Genomic DNA, 22,009 nt, shown 5'->3' with positions numbered 1-22,009 from the left:
AGCATGAGGTGAAAGACTTCAAATATGGCATTGGGCTCACAAACACACACACACACATAGAGAGAGAAACAGCCATCACTGGCTACTGCTCGTGTCCAAGCATGGAAAAAACAACAAAAACACACCAACCCCCCCCAAAAAAACCCAAGGGAGACAGTGCTTCTATATAAGTCTGAGATCTTGCAAACAAAGAAGGCATATTTTATGGTTTTCACAGAATCACAAACACAATGGGTCAGGTTGGAAGGGAGCACAATGGGTCACCTGCTCCAACCTCTGATCAAGCAGGGTCATTCCAGATCACTTTTTAGTTTGTGTTCCAAGTGAAATATCCTCTCTGGGCCCTGTACCATAGCAAAAGAATGTTGTCTTCTCCTACAGCACGCTGTAAACACAATGCAGAAATCAGAGAAACCAAAGGAAACATCCCAGGTGGATCCAGTCTGAGATGAGATCCTGAAAAGCCTTCTTTGTTCCAAATCTCCCCAAATAGAGCATCTGGGCTGGAGTCCACAAATCACACAAACTCCTTGATTTCTTTTTGACTCTGAGAGAGATATTTTAGATCCCCTGGGCTGCAGGAATTTTCAGTGTAATTTATCAATCTAAACAAGAACATGGCCCACATGAGCATGTCTAATATTCAGAGATATTCCTAATGTCTGGATGCCTGTAGAAAACTGAATTTTACTGCCAGGGATTACAGGAGTAAGGACATGTTCCTCAAGTGTAGACATCTACAATTAGATGTGTGAATTTGAATCCTGCCATAGGCTCACTCCCTGTCACTGCAGAGATATAGGCACCTGTAGAGGGTGGTTCACCCTTTTTTAAGATTGAGAAAAAACATGTCAAATATAAATTCGAGAGAAGTGTCTGAATTTTATCTTCATTGAGCCCTAAAGTGGACTAAATGGCTACCATTTAGACAGCTGAGTGCCCATTCCTCTCCCTGAGAGTTATTCTTGGCTGTCTGAGATGCCCTGTCAAATCTGAGACAGCCACCCAGGCCTGCCAGATATTACAAAATATCAGTGGGAAGCTCAAACTTTCTGAACCAGTAGCTAATGTTGAGGCAGAATATTTTACAGCATCTCAAGCCTGTCAGGCACTGAAGTAAAGATAAATGAAACCAAATTTGAAGGAAAGTGACTAAATCAGACAGCAAGCTATAGTCAGCTCCCCAAACTTTGGTGTTTAGTATTGTGCACCCCAAAAAAAGAGCAAGGCAGGCAAAAACACCAGAACAACTAGCTCCTGGATATACTCAGACAGAAAAAGGAAGTAATTGACAGACAATGCCTGGTAAATCCCCAGAGCTGGAAGCATAGCTGAGCCAGGTAATTTGACTTATCCTACATGAAATAATGGGGATGTGATTCATTTGCCTCCATGTAGACATTCAGGGTTATTTTAAGTACTGCAGAATGTCCTACCTTGCCTCCATCTGACACTCCAGAAGGGGAGTCTCCCATAAGTGCTGTGTAATACCTGTTAGTACCGTGCATATGTCTCAAATGTGCTGCAGCAAAATTGGCAACAGACGTCCATGTTTCAGCAACAAAATCCTCTCTTACGCGCCCGCGCTTCCAACTTCCCTGAGCATTTGGAGATCCCACCTTGCAAGTTGTCACCCAAATAGCACGGAGCAGTGTCAGCCAGTGATGGCACAGACCAGTGCAGTCTGGTGTGCAATCCAAGATACCCTCATTCCCAGGCAGTGGGAGCACATGGCTCCGTGAATGGAGATTTCTGTTCCTTCCTTTCCAGCCATGAGCGGGTCGGTTTCTTCTCCTAAGTAACCAGCAACAGGACAACAGCAAATGGCTTCAAATTGTGCCAGGAGAGGCTAAGATTGGATATTAGGAAAAACTTCTTCGTGGAAAGGGTGGTCAGGCATTGGAAAAGGCTGCCAGGAGAAGCTGTGGGGTCACCAGCCCCAGAGGTATTTAAAAGATGTGCAGACGTGGCACTGAGGGACACGGACTAGTGGTGGCCTTGGCAGTGCTGGTTGATGATCTGAGAGGTCTTTTCCAACTTAAGTCACATCAATTCTGTGATTCTATGATTCTTGCAAATAATCCAAGCTTGTTCAGTGTTCTCTACACCTGATGATGAGGACATACCCAGAGAGGATGCTCAGACCCTTCTGTGCATGTTCAGCATACGGGTTGAGATCTGCATCATGCAGTTCCCCATAAAGACATATTTTCAAAAGAAGGGGAAAGGAAATCCTGGTTTTGTGTGCAGAAGTTGAGTTCCATCTGTGATTGAGCCACAGCCTTCCTGGATGTGACAAGCAATTCTTTTCCTCTTATTTTCTTCCATCTCATCCTGTAATCAACATTACTTCTCCTTTTCTGAGATTACTTGAGTGGGTACATCCATTGATGCTTATCAAATATGTCCAGAAATATCTTTACCACTGACATTTTTAGAATCTTTGGGGATTCTTGACAGAGAGATAATAATCAGAGTTTTCTCCTGACAATGATGAACTTTTTCACTTCTCTCCACCTCTCTGTTCCTTCTTTGTGATGAACACCAAGAAGCCTCAGTTCATCTCCAAAAATTCAGCCTTCATGTAATAACAGTGGGCTTTGTCTTCCACGATCTGGCAGTTAGTATTCTCTTCCCCAGCATGAGAAACCACACAAACCAGAGAGGAGCTACAGAATTTCTCTGTGAAGAGAAGAACAGAAAAGATAAATTCTCCAAGGATGTTCATGAGTTATTTTTTTCCTTCACCAAAATTTCCTCAGCTTCTGCTACGCTTTTAGCCCAACAAGGTGAGCTTTTAGTATCCTTTTTATTAATAAGTTAAATACAAATAATTAAAACAAAATGACAGAATTAAAAATATATGAGACTTTTTTAAGGCCATTCAATAATCGTAATATTATGATTACAGGTACTTTGGTATGTTAACTTTGGCATCAAAGGAAACATGTCCCAAAGATACTTGTTAATTTTCAAAGTTTGTGAAAGGAGCTTTCCACAAATGTGGACAACCATGGTTATTTAAATTAAATCCATTTCAGGTGCATAAATGACCTGAAGAAAGTGTTCTTGATGGTCTTTTTAATATTCTTTTCTTCAGAATGTCTCATCAGCTTTCCTGGAAACATTTGGTTTTGGGTGGATTCAATGGGGATGTGACTATATAATATAGCTATCAATGCTGGATAAGGCCACAGATATAATGTATAGACTTTAAATACTTCTTAAAAAAATCAAAATGCACAATTTTGTAGAATTATCTCTATTTCTTCCTTACAGTATTATCACAACTTAATTTTGGCACAGAAGTTCTTTAGATCTGTAGGCTGATAGATAAAATTTATTGCACTTTGTGTGTCTGTTAACATAGAATACCTAGCAAAAAAGGTTTATCTTTTATTATCTTTATATGCATAAGATTAAGCATGATGATGGAGACAATATTACTTCAAAGCCATTTGGAATTATGTCCAGGTACTTGATAGCAGGATATGATTTCAAACTGTAGAAGAAAAGGGAATTGGTCCCAAATAATGTGGGGTTTCTCAATAAAACTGGAAGCACATTATTCACAGAAAAAATTATTAAGCTCTCCAACATTTTTGAACATTTCCTGTGCATGGTGCTAAGACAGGGCCTTTTTGTGAGAGGAAGATCAAAAAGATTTTGGGTGTTTCCCTTCCTGTGACAAGCAACAAATTGTAATTCTGCACTGGCATCAAGAAGGACCTAAATGTGTTCAGTGCTTGGAGAACTGCAAGTAGTGGGAAAAAACAGATTTGCACTGTGAACAAAATTCTCCTTGTCCAGTGCATTTTCTTCTCTAAGTCAAGGAGAGTTAAATAAACACATATTGGGATAAAGAAAAACAGAAATACAGCTTGGCAACAGAATTTTCGGCCACTTAGATACCTTAACAGAGTAAATTTTTAACATCTAAGTCTATTTTCTTTATAAAGTACATTACTACTCTTAAATACAAGACACTGATGCTCCTGTAAGGACTCATGTTTTAGACTAGCTCAGAGTTTGATCAGGCTAAAGACCTGAAAAATCACATTGAAAAGAAGAGAAACAAGGACTCCACTAGTCCAGTGCAGCAATCAATGATGAAACTGAATTTTTGAACTTTTCCATGGATGTACTTCAATGATCCATGCTCAAAAAGGGATATGAAATATATATCAGACATTTATAAAAATCCACAAGATGCTTCTGTTCTCTTTTTTTTTTTCACAAGGCACAAAATGCTTATCATAAACCTTGCCTTCCATGACATCTAACATTTTCTTCTTGACATTTTAAAATCAGAATTGGTAACAGCAGGCATGCTGGGAATTAACTGTACCAAAGATCTAAAGGAGACATTATAGAAAAGTGTGGTATGGTAAAAGGATGTTACACAGCCTTGCTATACTGCTAAGATAGTGGCAAACAAGATCTCACCCTAAACACAGAGACACTTCTTTCAGATAAATTATGCAAATTTAATTTCATTTTTAGCTGCATTTCTCTTGTGATTGCCTGGTCGAGTAGATCCTTGAAACAGAATCCTTCTAAATAAATGCACTGCTGCTAAATGCATTTGCTATGGCAGAAATCTGAAAATACTAAAAAAATTAATCTTCTTCAGAGTCCTGCTGGCTTAGAGCTATTGGCTCTGGGAAGAGCTACAGAAGAGCCTGGGGTTTGTGCCCTCAGTCGAAGTTAGGGATAAGAGAGGCATTGACCCTTGAAAGAACCAGTTTAATCTTTAGGATGGAAGTACCAAACTCAGTGATTGACTTTGCAATCTGTCTGCTCCTGGAGATACACAGTGGAGCCTTCAGGCTGCTGTTTTCCAAAGGTTGTGCTGATGTCACAGTGTTTCCAACAGTTCACTTGGAGAATTAAAGCTCTGGGAAACACAAAACTGAGGTAGAAATAAAAGCCAAGGCATTAACTTTCTTTAAGGATTATTAATATGGTTTGGAATCTCCATAATGGACTCAAAATATTTATCAAGCCATGTAATCTGAGGCTGCAGTGGATTACCTCCCTGAGATAAATGCATATGATACATAGAAAAAAAATTATACTTTTGTTCAGGCTAATAAAAAATGATATGCTCTAATATTTGAGAAAATTTTTATCATATGGAATATGAGAAAATAATGTGGCTGATTATATCTCAAATTCCAATGGGGAAACTGCCAAGTCTTAAAAAACAATACATTTATTGACCATTCCATTTGTGTAACAGGAATGGAACTCCAGCTGAGCATCTGGGTTTTCAGATTGTGGTGGACAGAAAATGAGAGAACTCCACCCATTTATAATGCAGGACTGAGGAACACAAAGGAAGTATGGGGTTGTGAAGGTAAAATATCTCAAATGTTTTGACATCTTTAATTCAAGCTTCTGCTTTATTCAGTGAACAGGGATGTCACCCAAGGTTGGTCTCAAAGTAAGATGAATCTGGAGGTTACCCACCACTTTAAAGACTTAAAAATAATATTTAGACTGATAATTTAGTTTAGCTTAATCCTAACCTATGATAACAATTATTTTTTCCTCCACTGGAAAAAAGCTGATTTTTTCTACCTCTAATTCTCCCTCTTCAACCACGAAGTAGAAAAATACCAGGAGCATCTGGATATCTGGAGACTGCCTCCCACACACAAAAATAATTTAGCAGAGTGGAGTTTTAGAGGCTTTTGTGAAATTTATTCTAAGTCAGGGTTATTGTGGGGCCAACAAGAACAGGACAATGCTTTCAGAAGTTAATTTACTAAGATGGGAGTCTAATGAAAACAGAAAGGTGTTTCTGTCTATTGAATATTGAGAGAATCTGGACACCTATATTGTGCTAAATATGTATCATTTGGATATCTACAGAGAGCTGAGAGAAATCGAAATTCTTTATATAATTTATTAGTGCTTTTTGTTCTTTCTGGGATAGGCTCTGGGACCCTGCTCTGGGAACTCTAGAAGATGCTGCAGAAATCAGAATGAGCAGATGCTTTTCCTCCTAGGTATTGGATGGCTGGATACAAAATAAAGGAGGGGTACAAATAAATAGGGATAGCAAATGGAGAAAATAAAAACAAAATAGGTTTGATCTATATATGACAATCTAGCTTATTGCACTAAAATATTTTGTAGGCATCAAAACTAAGAAAATCCATAAGAAACCATAAATGTTTGGTGATCATTTTCCCATAACCAAACTAAAGATGTCGAAAACATGCCAATTAGCAGGTTAAATTCATCACCAGCTGCTGAAGGCGTCATGGTCAAAATCTGAAAAGTGGGTGAAATATGAGTGTCAGATGACAAAAAGGGGCTCTACATACCTGGAAAATGGAAACTGTAGCTAATGGCTGATGAGGTGGAGCTGGCATGAAAATTTAAAGAAAAGGAATTGAATTCTTACCAGCACTGCCAGGCATGAAGAGTTACTATAAATGCCTGAGACTTAATGGGATTTGCTAGAGAAGTGAGGTTTACATAATCAGCCAGTTTGCAGGGGATGCAAACCTGCAAGGAGGGGCTCCCACAGCAGGTGGTTGAGCTGCTGCTCAGAGGGACCTCAACAGGCTGGAGAAATATCTGTTGAGATCCCTTCCAACCTGAGATGTTCTGTGATTCTGTGAAAATAAATTATAGGAGCAACTTATGAAGTGTCATGACAGAATATTCACAGAAATGTTATCGGGGGGTGGGTTGTTGTTCTGAATCATTTTCTTGGGTTTATAGGCAGCCCTTAAAATTGAGTGGGGAGGTGATTCACAAGGTCTCAGGGTATATTATGCAGAGAGATGACTGAAAAACACAACAGGATATTGTCTTTACCTTATGATCCATTGCTCACTGATCACCTGCATAGAACCTTTCCATTAGTAATGGTTATAATGATTATCCTAATTAGCACTTGTTTTCTCATACAGCAAAATAAGAGCTTCCCACTGTAATGTGTTGAACTGTCAACAGATAAAATAAGACAAGTCTCACTTGTTTCTCTCCCGTGTAAACAGCATAAAAATCACACAACCTTAGAACAGTTTTGGTTGCATGGGATCTCTGAAGCTCATCTGGTCCAACACCATGTTCACTCTCAAGTCTGTGTTGTAAAAGAATCAATCTCTGCCTTCTCCCTTTCCAACACAGTAGCCCTTTGCTGGGCTTACTGTTAATGCCTACTGGGGACTCTAAAACTGGGCACAGCAGTCCCAACACCCTTTCAGAGTTGCTCAAAAGTGGGTTTAGTCACTACTTTTTGTTATTCTGTGCACTGTGCACTGGCTAATCCATTGCAATTCATGGTGCATGATGACTCTTGTGCAACTTCTCATGGAATCATTTACCTTGGAAAAGACCTCTCAGATCATCCCTGCCCATGGTGGGAGGGTTGGAAGTAAAGGATCTCTAAGGTTCTTTCCAACCCAAACCATGCTATGATCAACCCCTAATGAATTTTTGTAGAGCTGTTCCCTTGACAATTGGCATCTCTTAATTGTTTGCTTTCAGATCTTTTCTGTCAAATCACAGATCCAGCTTTTTGAGATTCCTCTGAATGATAGCCTTTTTATCCAGTATATGGACTGCTCCCTGCAGTTTGGTGTCAACCCCAAGCCTGCTGATGATGTGTTCCTCTCCATATAATTACAAACCATCAAACCACCCCACTGTCATTTCCTCTGGCAGAGCCAAGGTGCTGCTTTCCCAGGTGTGGAAAAGCAAAGGGCTGTTCTGAAGGCACAACATGAGGACTCAGGGAGGAGCTGAGTGACTGTGAAGAGAGGATATCTGAATTTAAATAGAAAACCAGCAACATTTGATATAAAAGCAGACAATGACAGCTGCTCTGGTCAGCAATTACTGGAGATTGAACATGGACAGAAGCAGTCAGTGCACATGGAAAAGCCTTCTGATCTGGCAGTGTTCCCATCCATCCCATCTCACTCCATATATCTGGAAATGCCAAAACAAATACGTGTTTTAATGTTAGTGCTCATGGTAATCTTTTATACTTTATCCATTATTTGTTAAATGTATAAATTACAGAAATATCCTTGTCCCTTTCTTTGGCTTTTACATTTTACTGATGTAAAGAAGCCACAGCATGAACAGGAACTTGGCCCAAGACTTTCTAAACACCTATGGAAAAATCAATGGGCAAGATTCCATCTTGGTTATAACAATGTCAGTCTGGAGGCATTGGTAAATAATAATAATAATAATAATAATAATAATAATAATAATAATAATAATAATAATAATAATAATAATAATAAACAGCTGAGTAGCCAGCTGAGTTTATTTGCATTGCTGGAGATTAGGATCAAGTGTTACTGCAACTGGATGTGTCAGTCATTAGCAGTGAGCGTTATACCAGGTGATCCCACTGACTGCAAATTTCAATTTAAGATGCAGTACATCCAAAAATCATTTCAGAGTGTTCCATCTCTTCCAGTATAAGAAGTAACAGGAAATTAAAATGGAGCACGAGCAAACAACCTCCTTTTTGGATGAATTTGCTCTTGAAAAATACACTGCTCTATCTGGTCACTACCTGAGTTTTGTAATACCTGTGACGTTGAATCACCTTGTCCTATCAGGAAACAGGAGAGCTATAAATCAGTGAAGAATTCCAGCCAATTCCACAACTACCTGAAGAAAGACAGAAGAAACTTCTGATCTTCCTGGAAACAGAAGGTAGGATTCATCTTGATTCGTTGGCTTAAAATATTGTGATTTTTTTCATGTATTAATATACAACCTATTGTCAGAAGACTTCTTGAAAAATTTAGGACAGTCACATAAGAGGATCTCATTCAGTGAAAAATAAGGATTATATAGCCAATAGTGTAACACAAGCTAAAAAAAAATGTGGAGAAAAAGGATGAGAAATCAAAAATACAAGAAAAGCCACCTATATCAAGAAAACAGCATGTCAGTAAATTATAGGTACGTAGAGAAAGGGACAGAGAGACAGTAAAACACATTGAATGGGAAATCCATTCAGCTCAGTAAGTTCTATTGGTTCATGTTTCTATCACCACGTATTTTCAGAGTGGAGAAATTACCACCTTGTTTAATTGACTCCTGAAACTGACTTCTGAAAAGTGGCTGCTAAGTAGCCTTTATGCAATAATGCTGTACAAGTGCAATGACAGAAACTTTATTCTGCTTCAGGTCTTTTTCAAGGATAATAAAAAATAATTTTTTTTGCAATGGTTATTCAATTAAATGAATAATTTAGGATACACCATTTTTATTTTTTTTTATTTTAGAAGGAGAAACAGGAAAAACATATTCACATGAGTTTGCCAAACTCATACAAACTAGGGATGCTAAAGCAGCATCTTTCAGTGGCAGATCCTGGTATACAGATGGATTTTCAGGAAAGTCAGTAAGACTTGGCACATGTCCTGATTTATGTTTGATTGAGGGGGAACAGGGGAGGGGGAGAGAGAGACTGATTTTAGGACCAGTGCCTAGAAATTAATGCAGAGCAATTAAATTTACATCTCATAAACTGTAAGCATTTGGTTGAAATCAGTGGGATTGCCAAAAGTATGTTAATATCTTGGAGTGGGAAACCCACTGGGTCTTAAAAAGCATTCCAATGGCATTTTGAAAATTGTATCATGTATTAAATTACCAATTATATTTAATTGTAAGTTAATTCATAGAAAATATTACAGTGAATGAATACTTTGCCCATGTCTCTAAGTTAGCTTCTTCAGCTTGGTTTGCAAAATATAAAGCTTCACAATTTCAGTGAAGAGTTCTTCTTCCTTTAAAATGTGCTTTACGTGCAAAAAAGGTTGTTTTTATTTGCATCTCATCATATTTTGCACTCAAAAACATATTTTTGCTTGTAACTTGAGTACAGCTAAAAATAATCCAAATTCTATTTACTCTCTAGTTAGAAATTAAGTGAAAAGCATTATTTTTCATGATATTGGGAGTATAACCTTTTGTTGCTAAACACCTAAGTCAGATAAAGTGTAAAGTTTTGTAATGGCTCTGAGAAATAAGCCTTAGAGAAGTTAGTAAGAAAAAAAAATCTGTGATTCTAAAGCACTTCAAAGAGGCACAGGTGATGTCAAAATTAAAAGTAAGGGACATAAAGCAATACTAAGAAGAGAGATCAATGACTTATTCTGTTAAGAATTTGTGTGTTTTCCCCTGCATCAACTACATCTTCCCCCAAATGCAAGGGCTTGGAATAAGCCACCCTATTTTGAAGGCTGTGAGAGTTGAATTGGGCAGATGTGACCAGCTTTTCCAGTTTTTTTGGCCTCTGAGTTCCAGCTGCCCATAGTCACAGTCCACGGGCTTTGTTGTTTAGCAGAGCTGGAACAGCATCCCTGCCTAAGGCTGGGCACTGTGGGTCACCCCCAGTGCAAGGTGAGAAGATGTGAGGAGCTGGTGCCTTGCTGTAACACCTGGAAAAGAATAGTTTTTCTTAACCACGTGTTCTCCACAAGTACCAGTGCTCTCCAGAGCACCCTGTGTTTTATATAAACTGGTTGCCTCGAGGTAAAGGGGCTTTGCTGAAAATGAAAGGATCAGCAAAGCCTACTGGCCTCTCCCCAAGAATAATTTAAAACTAAAATCAGCAGCCCCTCAAAACCAAACAAAATAAGCTAATAATATACCTCTGTGGTAACATACTCATAAATTCCCTTGGAGTGGGAGGCTGGGAAAATTGCCAGAACAAGTAAATTCCACTCCAGTCACCTGCTTGCCTGCCAGAGGTAGGTGAGCAGAAACAAGCTGAATGTAACTTCTGTGACTGATTGCAGATACTGAACTTTGCAGTGACCTCCTGGGTCACTGGAGTGGTGCTTGGAGCCTCCCAGGCAAGTGGAGTCTTGGAGTCCAGGGTCTGGTGGATGCTTCTTCAATTAGAATCAGATATTTGTAGAATAACCTGAGTTGGATGGGATCCACAAGGATCATCAAAGTCCTACTCCTGGCCCTGCATAGGAAATACCAAGAATCACAATGTTAGAGAAGGTTCTAACTTCTGTTGTCATTTCTTATTACTTGTAATATAATCCAGACTTGTCTTTAAACAGATAAAAACAGAAAAAATCTTCCTGAAACAAGTCTTTCCCAGTTCTGCCTCAGCTCATATGCAAGGTTTCACAGTGCTGGTTATCAAGCTTCGAACAGGTTTGGAATCTTTACTCCCACACCTGACCATAGAGATCACATGGACTCAGTGCCTAATTCCCCTTTCTACCCAAGCATTCCAGCCACAGCAGGCAAAGGGGAGCAGGGGAATTTTCAGACTCATCTAGACACAGGGACGAGTTAAAAGCAGCACTCCATCCCTTTCTGCAGTTTGAAAATGAGCAATAGGCTTCCTGCAGGAAGGGCAGCAAAAATACCTGTGAACACCTGTGGAGATATTCCATCAGGGCTACAGCAGGAAGTATGAGATGTAAAAAAGCAGTTGATTCATAGAAATTTGGAAATTAAGAAGGGGAATTAATTTTAATATTTTAGATCTAAAAATGGATCAGGAAGGAAGGAAGGAAGGAAGGAAGGAAGGAAGGAAGGAAGGAAGGAAGGAAGGAAGGAAGGAAGGAAGGAAGGAAGGAAGGAAGGAACTTGAGCAAAAGCCAGCAAACACAGGAGAAAGATGTATTTTGTATTCAGAGAAATGAAAGCTCTATTAAAAATAAATTAATTCCTCATTCTCGTCCTTTCAGAGATGCTTCTGCCAGTGGTGTTCCTGTGTCTCACAGCTGTGCTGCCTCCATCCACTGCACAGGTAGAATACATATCTCTTATTTGTAAAATTTGGGTGTGCCCTGAGGCACATGTAGACCGACTGAATATGGCTTTTCCTATGCACACCAAATATATGCAGAAAGAGTCTGATTAGATATTTAGGATCTGGAAAGCATTTATCCTTGAATTCTGCTTCATTTCAAAGCAGTTGTCTGGTTCCACATTTGCACAAAAAAAACACATCTAAAACATTACTTGTAATTTGGGTCAGAGATAACTGTATTTTCCAGAAGTTACATCTACATAAATCCAATAATCTGGACCTCCTAAAGATCCAGCACTTTTCCCATTAATTCCACACAGGTTTACAGATATCATTTACCTACCTCTCCTCTTTTCTCACCCTACAGGTCCTGAGGTATTGCCTCTCCCTTTGCTCACAGTGCCATCTGCTCAGCATGTATCTCTGATTTCCCTCAAACAGCTAAATTAACTCTGAATGCACACACAGAGTGGTTCATCCCAACCCAAGCTTAGTCTGAAATCTGTAGTTTGCTACTTCTGCTCCAGAAACACTGGATGTGACCGATGGCTTGACTGCATTTCCCCCTAATTCTTCAATTTCTCCTCTCAATGCTGCAGTCCAGACGAGTTTAGAATGAATATAGAGTAGTCTGAGTTCTTCACATGGCTATTTTTTAATTAGAGAACATCTGAAAAGCACGAGAAATTTTATCAGTTATGACAGAATTGGAAGAAAATCTATGGCGTGAAAGGCATAAACATTTTCTGTTCAGTGGGATGTCCTGATGAAGAGGCCTGAGATGATCCTGTGATTAAACAACAGATTTCTTCAATAGAAAAACCTTGATAAGGATGTTTAAAACTACACAGAACAGAAACACATCATAAACACAATCCATACATTCAGATGATTTTTAGATCCTCTTTCCACAAACCATCATTAGGAAATTATAATATTGGTTAATACATCTCGTTCTGTTGCCTAAAGGTATGAGTGTACAGGCATTCCAAAATATCTCAGTCCTTCACAGAGGGTTGGAGGATACAATACAGGAATCAGGGTTATTACTGCTAGGCTCTACACTGGAACCACTGAAATGCTGCCCCACATGGAAGCACCCCTGGAGACACTTAGGACAGAAAGCAGACCACAGTCCTTCCTCCCCAACAGGGATCATCTCCTTGGTTGATAATAAAATTTTGGTACTTTAATATTTCCTACACAGGATGCAGGATTTAGTAGAATTCAAATAAAACAGAAGTACAACTTTTTTTTTTTTTTTTTTTCAATTTAGGAAACTGAAGCTCTCAGTGCTCTGTCAAGCAGCAGAGCAGAGCAGCAAAAGCTGATTGTTGACAGACATAATGCCCTCAGGAGAGAAGTAAAACCAACTGCCAGCAACATGATGAAGATGGTAAGTTGTGTGCTGTAAATCTATTTTTAATGAGTTGTGGATTCTATGAGAGATACAGGACTGTATGCAGGGTCACATTATTTTATTTAGCCACAAATTCTTTCTCCAGACCTTTCCTAAGGATTGATCACAGCCAGAACCAAGAGAAGCATAAGGCTGGGCAGGTGGAAGAAAAAAACTGGAAAATTTGGTGGTGTATCAACAATTATGTCTTTTTTGAAGTAAAATTAAACGGAAAAGAAAGATCCATAGCATAATTGATTTATTACTGATCCATTCTTCATCAGGCTTCACAGTTTCTGTTCCCTTGGTGCACAGTAACTTTGCTCCTACCTACCTCTCCCCTCAAAAAATGAGATGAAAAGGATTTTGCATTTGTCTTTCTTCTTATTTAAATGTAATTTCTAAATGTTGCTCTTTTATGAGGGGTTATTCACAGATATGTGACTGATATTCTCTTCTTCTGTTAAGGAATGGTGTCCTCCAGCTGCAGAGAATGCCCAAAATTGGGCCAATCAATGTACTTTAAAGCACAGTCCTCCAAATCTGAGGAGAACTGGTAAGTGAAGTGTGAGTGGAACTGAACAAAGTCACACATTATTATGTGACCAGTTTGGAGTTTTGTTTGTTGATGGGAAATGAGATGCAATTTTAATTCCATACTGATTTTTTTGTCGTGTGACAAAGAGAAATTTCTAGGTAGAAATCTGCCCAGTGAGTGAGAGAGGTTCAATCCCATTCTCATCCCTATTTTACATAGGTATATCCCATTTTCTACAGCAGATGAAAAAATTAAATCATAGTGATAAAGCATATTCTCGTAAAATATCCATCAGAAAAAAAAAGGAAATCTAGAGATCTAAAGACAGTTAAGTGCAGAAACCAGTTTACATGTGCTGGTTTGAAATGTCTGGGAAGAAAGGGGCAAAAGGCAAAGGTGCAAAACTGGCTGGTGGTGCTAAGCACAGTTTCTCAGACCAGATTTAGAGTTTTTAAATCCCCTGGCAAATTGAACCCAAAACTGTCTTTGAGGCTCAGATTAACACTTCAGTCAGTCACTGGATATTGAATTTACAGCTGTACCATGTTAACAGCCCAGTGTGCTGTTGAGTGACTTCTGCCCACACCATATCTAAAATGTGGACAGTCCTGTCAATATTTTTTTCCTAAAATCCAAATCCTGTTTTTTTTCCAGGGTGAGTCCCATTTGAGGACCAATGCAGTGGGATTAGACCTGAATAAAAACAGTAGATAAGGGCAGTATAAACACTTTCTTGTGTGCCAGGAGTAAAATTTGGATTACTGGGATTTCCCCAAGATTACTGGGCTGTGACCTGAGTAATGATCATGTTGGCAACTTCCAAATTACAAAAAAATTATAGTCATGAACCTGTGATGCAGGTGTTCCTACAGAATTATGTTTTACCAACAACCAACCACCAGCCAAACAGGCCACGCTGCAAACTGGCCAAGGGACACCTTCAGTATTGACAAAGGGTGATGTCACTCAACTGGAAAAAAAAACAACATCCTACTGCCCCATTTAGGATAAGAATGTCTATGGAAATCATCCACCTTTTGCTGGTTTGTTTTGTTGGGATTTTTTTTCTCATGCATTTTCTATGCATTTCTCAGCACCATCCTCTTTTCAGATGTACAATGTGGTGAGAATCTCTTCATGTCCTCTGCCCCCTTCTCATGGTCAGATGTTCTTCAGGCCTGGTACAATGAGGAGAAAAATTTTGAATATGGAACTGGGGCAAAAACAAAAGGTGCTATGTTTGGCCATTACACTCAGGTAGATGCATTTATATATAAATATATATATTTCATATTTCAGGCTGAAAAAATAAATGTTAGCTAAGCAAGTTTTACCCTCTCATCTTTAAAGGAAATAAATTCAATGGAGACATGAGAGTTGTTCTAACAAAACAAGATTAAAATTTCCAAAGGAACAGAATTAGAATGAAAATAATAGGTAAAGTAACAAAATTAAAAATAAAATAATAGTCTAAGTGTATGTAGGAGTAAAGAGGAAAGATACTGGTATTTCAATACTTCAGGAAGTAACAACTTATTTGTTTGTTTAACATCTGAAAATTGCCCAGACAATGGAAAAACAGGGTTATTAAAGTATCAGCAAGGAAATATAAATAGGTTTGTTGCAGTCAACAGAATTCTTTTGAGTCAGAGGAGTTGGACATTGGCTTATCCTAACTTTCTCTGGTATCTGTACAAAACACAGGATACAAAATTTTTCATCATCATTTCTACATTAACAGTTTCAATTGAATGAAGACATAAATACAAAATCAAAGGTTTTATAAAAACGAGTCTTGAACTATTATTGTTATATTCCCAATATTCTTTGATTGAATAGGGGTGAAAGCAGATTTTCAGTAAAATGAGGCTCACATTTTTACTATAAAGGGTAAATAAAGTGACTTAACATCATTGCAAACATTTCTGTGATGCATATTATATTTAAATTATTTTCAAATGTATATTTTTAATACTCCCATGATTTTTATTCTTATACCTACAGATGGTTTGGCACAATTCTTATAAAGTTGGATGTGGTTTTGCTTTCTGCAGCAACACTACGTACAGTTACTTTTACGTCTGCCAGTACTGCCCCACGTACGTATGGATTCTGATTTTGGTACTTCTTACATTATCAAAATTAGCCAGGGGTTGGTGAGATTTGTAACAGGGCACACCACCAAGAGCTGAGAAACAGGTCTGAAGACTGTATTAGGAATAAGAAAAGACAGAAACATGCTCATGAAAAGAGTTGTCAAACAAGAAAAAGCATAAAATATGTAAAAGGGACACTGATTTTCGGATTAAATGTCACTTGCCTAAAAATCCTAATTTTCATAGTAGTTAATATTTTGCATGTTCTACTTGAAATCTCAATTTAGAAAGGCATACCAATATGTACAGTACAGTGAAGACTACAATTAATACTGAAAAGCTTTAATGGGAATGTTAAGGTAAAGTGACAATTTCAAATAGTGCCTAAAATTAATTTCCACATTCACAATATCATGTTGTGGGTTGACCTTGACTGACCATCAGCAGCTCACCCAGCCTCTCTGACTCTTCTCCTTAACAGGACAGAGTAATTAAAAAATATGGCAAAAAGTTCATGGGTCAGAATGAGGTCAGGGGAGGTCACTCACCAGTTACTGTCATGGAAAAAAGAGACTCAGCTATGGAAAATTAACTTAGTTTATTGCTAACCAAATCAGACTAGGATAATGAGAAGTAAAACCAAATCTAAAGCATCTTCTGCTAGCCCCCACCTTCTTCCCAAGCTCGACTCCTGATTTTCTCTCCCTCCTCCCCCTCAGCAGCACAGTGGGATGGGGCTGGGGACTCTGGCCAGTTCATCGTGTGCCATTTCTGCCACTCCTTCCTCCCCGTGCCCTTCCCCACTCCATTCTGGGATCCTGCTCACTGGACACAGTCCTCCATGAACTTTAGGGTCAGTCCTTCCCACAGTCTGCAGCTCTTCCTGAACTGCTCCAGCATGGATTCCTTCCATGCCTCCATTCCTTCAGGACTGGACTGCTGCAACCTGTGTCCCCCACGGGGTCACAAGGCCAGTGAGAAGCCTGATCCAGTGAGGGTTTCCCATGGGATCACAGCCTCCTCCAGGCATCCTCCTGCTCCAGTGTGGGTCCTCCACAGGGTGCAGGTGGATCTTTGCATCCCCATGGTCATCCATGGGCTGCACCAGGGAATCTCAGCTCCAGTGCCTGGGGCACCTCCTGCCTCTCCTGCACTGACCTGGGTGCCTGCAGAGTGATTTCTTTCACACATTCTCACTCCTTTCTTCTGGTTGCTGTTGCATGCAGAATTTACCCTCCCTGGAATGCGTTATCACAGAGCCACTACCACCATCACATGAGTCCCACTTGGAGCTGGCCAACACTGGCCCTGTCTGGAATACAGACAGCCTCTGGTGTCTTCTGCAAAAGCCACCCCTGCAAATCCCCCCCTCTTTCTGCCCACTGCCAAAGCATTTCAAATAAACCCAGCACACATGTAAAAATTGATTGACATATAACCAAAGGGTAAATGTAACAGTAAGTTACATAAGTACCAGAGGGTAAATCTAAACATCTTTATACCCTAGTTTTCCTCTCAAATATGGTGTAGTGACTTCAGAGCTGATGAACATTGATATTTCAGGGGAAACCTAATACATTCAATGAAGACACCCTACAAGGAAGGAGAGCCCTGTGGGGATTGCCCCAATGCTTGTGAGGATGGATTATGCAGTAAGTTCCAAGAATTTTAATTTTAATTGTGACTTAGGTAAAGCTGATGCTTTTAAAAAACCCTAAACAACAATTAATTTATGCAAACTTATCTTTTAAAAAAAATATTTGCTGAAATACTAGGCCGAAATCACTATAAGAGAATCACATTTCACCGTGCTGCCTGCTTTACCCATGTGAGATGATGCTTTTCTATGCCCAGGAGAGATAAATCTCATCCTTAGCTAAGAAATTCTAGGGAAGGAGGGGACTTCTTTACCTTTTTTTTTCCTTCTTCATCCTTTGAACAATGGTGACAGATCAAATAGAAGCAGCAACACACTTGATAAGAGCAAGTGGCAAACGAGCTTTTAGAATTCTAATAGGAAAAAAAAAATGGACTGTTTCACAATGCAAGATTTAATTCCTATCTTCTGTTATGGAATTAACCAAATTTTCACCACAGACTGTACCATAAAGAAAGAAAGATTTAAAAACCCTTTATGGGTATGTGAGAAATCTTCTTGAGAGAGCCACTAATTTTCTATGTATGGTGAAATTAGTGGTTTGGATGCTGCTATGGAGTAAATGGCAACAGAGAGGAAAACATTAAAGAGAAAATGTTGATGAAAAATTATTCTGAAAGGACATGCTGCAGGTTTTCACTTCCCACTCATGATTAATTTTGTGTTTCAAATTGTTTTCAGCCAACCCTTGAAAGTTTGAAGAGGCTTTTTCCAACACTCCTGGCAAAGTGGCCAAGATGTACAGAGCTTCGTCGAGTTCACTGCTCTGCTCCTGATACTGAAAAAAAAAAAAAAAATTAAAAAAAAAAACAGGCTGCACTTTTACCTTCCTGGACATCCATCTCCTTAAGGAATTCTTCCACAAACACTGATTCCATCCTGCCTCTCCAACATATGCAGAAGGACTGACTTCAGTACAGTGACTCACACAAGAAAAAACCTGTAGGATGATGCACATATTCTATCTATATAATGATCCAGAACACGGTATAAATCTTAATTTAAAGCTGTTGTTTGTTTGCCAGATATATTTAATTATTAGCTTTTCTCGTCTTCCTTTTCTCAAAATATTATCTAATAAACATTTTTGAAGGTCTGTGATTCCATATGTTCATTATGTTCTTGCTAGATGGATAGTGCTTGGTCATGCAACTACTTTTAACTTGATTGAAAATTTAAACTATTGTACTGTTAACAGGACCAGAAGACAAACAGGATTGCTTGAAATATGTAATTCTTAAAAGAAATTAGGAGAGCAGAGCAGTTTCCTCTTGATCTATTCTGGTTTAGAATCTGTTGCTGACATATGTTCTACAGTAAAATGCTCAGTTGTGAAAAAACACAAAAAATACCCCAAAAAAACAAATCAAATGTAGTTAATTTAAATTAAGAATCCTGTTTATACTATAAGATTATATTTAAATACAGATAACCAAATCTGCCTTGTAAAGAAAAAGGACAATCTGAGATAATGGCTTAATTCACAATAACAGATAGTCAAAAGGGGAAAGGTCCTTGCATTTAGAAACTTTGTATTTCATAACAAGTAGACCTGTGTTCCAAATTTTTTAATATCTTCTTTTGCTGTATCAATCATTAAATTACTCATTTTTCACTGACCAGTTCGTCATAATTTTCATTCTTTTTGATTACCATGGAATAAAATTCTCTAAACTTCACCAACGTTGTGACTTTACTAGCATTAGGTGTTGAAGGGAGTCTAAGTATTTAGCAGCATGAGCAGAAACAGGTTCTGTGAGAAGATTTCCTAGGCAAAAACAGAAGTCAGGCAAGCAACCCTCTATCAGACCCCCTTTCAGAGAGAAATAACAATTAGCATAAATAACCTGCAATCCCCACTCTGTGACCTTTGGGAAACAGGTGTTCTGTGCAGCTAACAATGGGGCTGAATATTATTTCAGTCTCACCTTACAAAGGTTGCACATTCCAGTCCCTTTTTAGTAAGGAAGCTGCTGTCATAATTAAGATTTCAAGTCCCAGAGTCATTGGCACAGAATAATTTCATCACACATTTCTGACTCCTTCATTTCTTCTAGTGTGAAAGACAAGTATTAAGTTAAAAGTTCAATTTCACAACTCAAGGTGCTTATTATTTGGCTTGGTTTTTTTCCTCATTCATCCGCACCACTTTTTCCTCCATGGCACACTGCCCTCTCACCTGGAGACAGCTCTAAAAGTAAATTAAGCAATGCCAGGACGTAGGTGTGAGTGCTGGAACATGACTTACTACACTCTGAAATAATTAGCACCGGTCCAAGTAAGAATGATTATATTGCAATAGTTAATCCAGTGTTGTTTTCAATAACGAAGTGGGCAGAACCATTACCCTCACTCACTAAAGATTCCTTTAGCATGAATAGTGGGTCAAGAAATCACAGAATCATTAAGGCTGGAAAAGAACTATAAAATCATTGAGTCCAAACATTTCCATATCACTGCCAGGTCCACCACTAAACCACGTCTCTAAGAACCAGAGCTGCATATTTCTTGAACACTTCTGGGCTAGTGACCCCAGCACGTCCCTGAGTAGCCTGTTCCAATGCTTGACAACCCTCTCTGTAAAGAAATTTTTTGCCAAAATCCAATCTAAACCTCTCTTGGCACAGCTTGAAGCCATTTCCTCTTGTCCTATTGTTTGTTACCTGGGAGGAGAAACTGACGTCCACATGGCCACAACCTCTTTATAGAGAGTTGTAAAGAGTGAGAAGGTTCCCCCTGAGGTTCCTTTTCCCCAGGTTGAGCCCCCCCAGCTCCCTCAGCTGCTCCTCATCATCCTTGTGCTCCAGACCCTTCCCCAGCTCTGTTCCCTTCTCTGACCACACTCCAGCCCCTCAATGTCCTTCCTGTAGTGATTTCTGTTACCTTCCACTGCAACCCAAACCACAAGAACTCATTTCTCAGTCACTTATAAAAGGAAAGAAGTAGTGTAATAAGGTAAAAAAATCAATCATCACACATCTGGCCCAGGAAATAAAAGTCAATAAGCCTAATTTAGATCTCCAGGAAAATAATGGAACAAATTTTGTAACCAGTAGAGTATTAAATATCAGCATGGATCCTTCATGAACTGATCTTGCCAAAACAAACTCTCTTCAGTGAGTCACTCAGATGAGAAGATACTGAGACAAGTAACAATCTCAGGAGGAGTGGTTCAGATGAAAGTGCTAAAACAGAGCACAACCATGCAGCTGAACACACACATCCATGGATGCTCCTGGGCTGGGGGAGGAGACAGAGACCTCTGGCATCTCAAGGTCCTGGTGGATGACAAGATGTCCATGACCCAGGAGTGTCCCCTGTGAGCAAGAAGACCCCATGAGGCACGTCTGGGGTTCTGTGTCCAGTTCTGGGCTCCTCAGGACAAGAGAGACATGGAGCTCCTGGAGTGTGTCCAGTGCTGGGTGGCAAAGATGATGGAGGGACTGGAGCATCTCCCTGCCCAGGAAAGGCTGAGGGAGCTGGGGCTGTTCAGCCTGGAGAGGAGATCCTGAGAGGGAACCTCATCCCTGGGTGTCCCTGTGTGCAGGGAGGGTCAGAGCAGGGCCCAGGCTCTGCTCCAGGGGCCCAGCAATGGCACCAGAGGAACGGGCAGGAACTGATCCCAGCGAGTTCCACCTGGACAGGAGGCAGAACTTCTTTATGAGCAGTGACCGAGCACTGAACTGATTGTGCAGGGAGGGGGTGGAGTCTCCTCACTGGAGATATTCCAGAACTGTCTGGACACACAGTCTTGTACCCTGAGCTCTAAAACTACTGCTTTATGTGAGGCCCAGCTATTGATGTTTCTAAGGCATGAGAAATACTTAGTGACTGACTATGATACCAAAGGGCCACCAAAAGTTGCCAACCAAAGTTGCAATCAGGCAGTGCTGGTAAAAGACTTATAATCCATTATAATATGCACTTACTGGCTTAAAAGCCATTATAATATGCACTTCCTAACATATTGCAAGGGAGTTTGCCTTCCATCTTTCAAGGAGAAACCCTTGATATCCTGCCTACCTTTAGCAAGGATCCAGAACAAACTAGGAGATGCTATGGGAAGGCCTGTGGAAAGGGATTATTTCCCATTCCTCCTTCTCACCTACTCCTGAGGGAGCCTCTTGGAGAGAGCTGGCTGCTCTAGGACAGGGCTTGAATTATATCCCACATGATGGACCTCCTGGTTCATTGTGGGAAAGTATACAAATGGATAGGATAGGATAGGATAGGATAGGATAGGATAGGATAGGATACATTCAGTTAGAGGGGACCTACCTAGTACAACTTTCTGACCAAAGATTAGTTTGTAATAAGCTCATCTCTGAGAGCAATAATCATCTCACTTGTACAGTGGTTTAAGAGGAACATGGTGATTTGGACAGTTCAGCCAAAGCAGTGTGCTGTCTCTTGCCATTACAAAGAGAATGTCCCTTAATGGCAGTTGGAAAAATCTTGTGACAGGCAGAACTGAGTTTGTTCTTTCTCCAGATTTGATGTCATTTATAATGACCTTAAAAAAATGAGACTGTTGCACTTGAAA

At 39.5% G+C, this 22,009-nt stretch overlaps 1 protein-coding gene across 2 annotated transcripts; it reads left to right on the top strand.

Moving 5' to 3' along the window:
• The first annotated feature begins 8,602 nt into the window (after positions 1–8,602).
• Positions 8,603–19,085, top strand: LOC106851140 (cysteine-rich venom protein natrin-2). 2 transcript variants are annotated; one of them, XM_088162523.1, is made up of 8 exons: positions 8,603–8,697; positions 11,712–11,773; positions 13,053–13,172; positions 13,644–13,731; positions 14,825–14,970; positions 15,718–15,812; positions 17,373–17,461; positions 18,148–19,085. In XM_088162523.1, exons 2-8 carry the CDS (start codon positions 11,714–11,716, stop codon positions 18,156–18,158), a joined length of 609 nt encoding a protein of 202 aa, XP_088018649.1. In that variant the 5' UTR covers positions 8,603–8,697; positions 11,712–11,713; the 3' UTR covers positions 18,159–19,085. The 2 variants fall into 2 exon arrangements, 1 of the variants encoding a protein (XP_088018649.1); XR_015802760.1 differs by lacking the exon at positions 8,603–8,697 and having other exon boundaries at positions 11,566–11,773; positions 14,808–14,970.
• Positions 19,086–22,009: the final 2,924 nt, after the last annotated feature.

This window comes from Sturnus vulgaris, chromosome 3 (assembly GCF_052056855.1).
Source record: "Sturnus vulgaris isolate bStuVul1 chromosome 3, bStuVul1.hap1, whole genome shotgun sequence".
In the NCBI taxonomy this organism is placed as follows: Eukaryota; Metazoa; Chordata; class Aves; order Passeriformes; family Sturnidae; genus Sturnus; species Sturnus vulgaris.
Note: the sequence above shows the minus strand (reverse complement) of the source record. Positions and strands in the feature narration are given on the sequence as shown.

Excerpts from the sequence above, each read along its gene's own strand:
- LOC106851140 (XM_088162523.1), top strand. The coding sequence starts at position 11,714 with ATGCTTCTGCCAGTGGTGTTCCTGTGTCTCACAGCTGTGCTGCCTCCA. Across the intron at positions 11,774-13,052 it reads TGCCTCCATCCACTGCACAG|GAAACTGAAGCTCTCAGTGC; the intron begins GTAGAATACATA and ends TTTTCAATTTAG. Across the intron at positions 15,813-17,372 it reads GTCTGCCAGTACTGCCCCAC|GGGAAACCTAATACATTCAA; the intron begins GTACGTATGGAT and ends TTGATATTTCAG.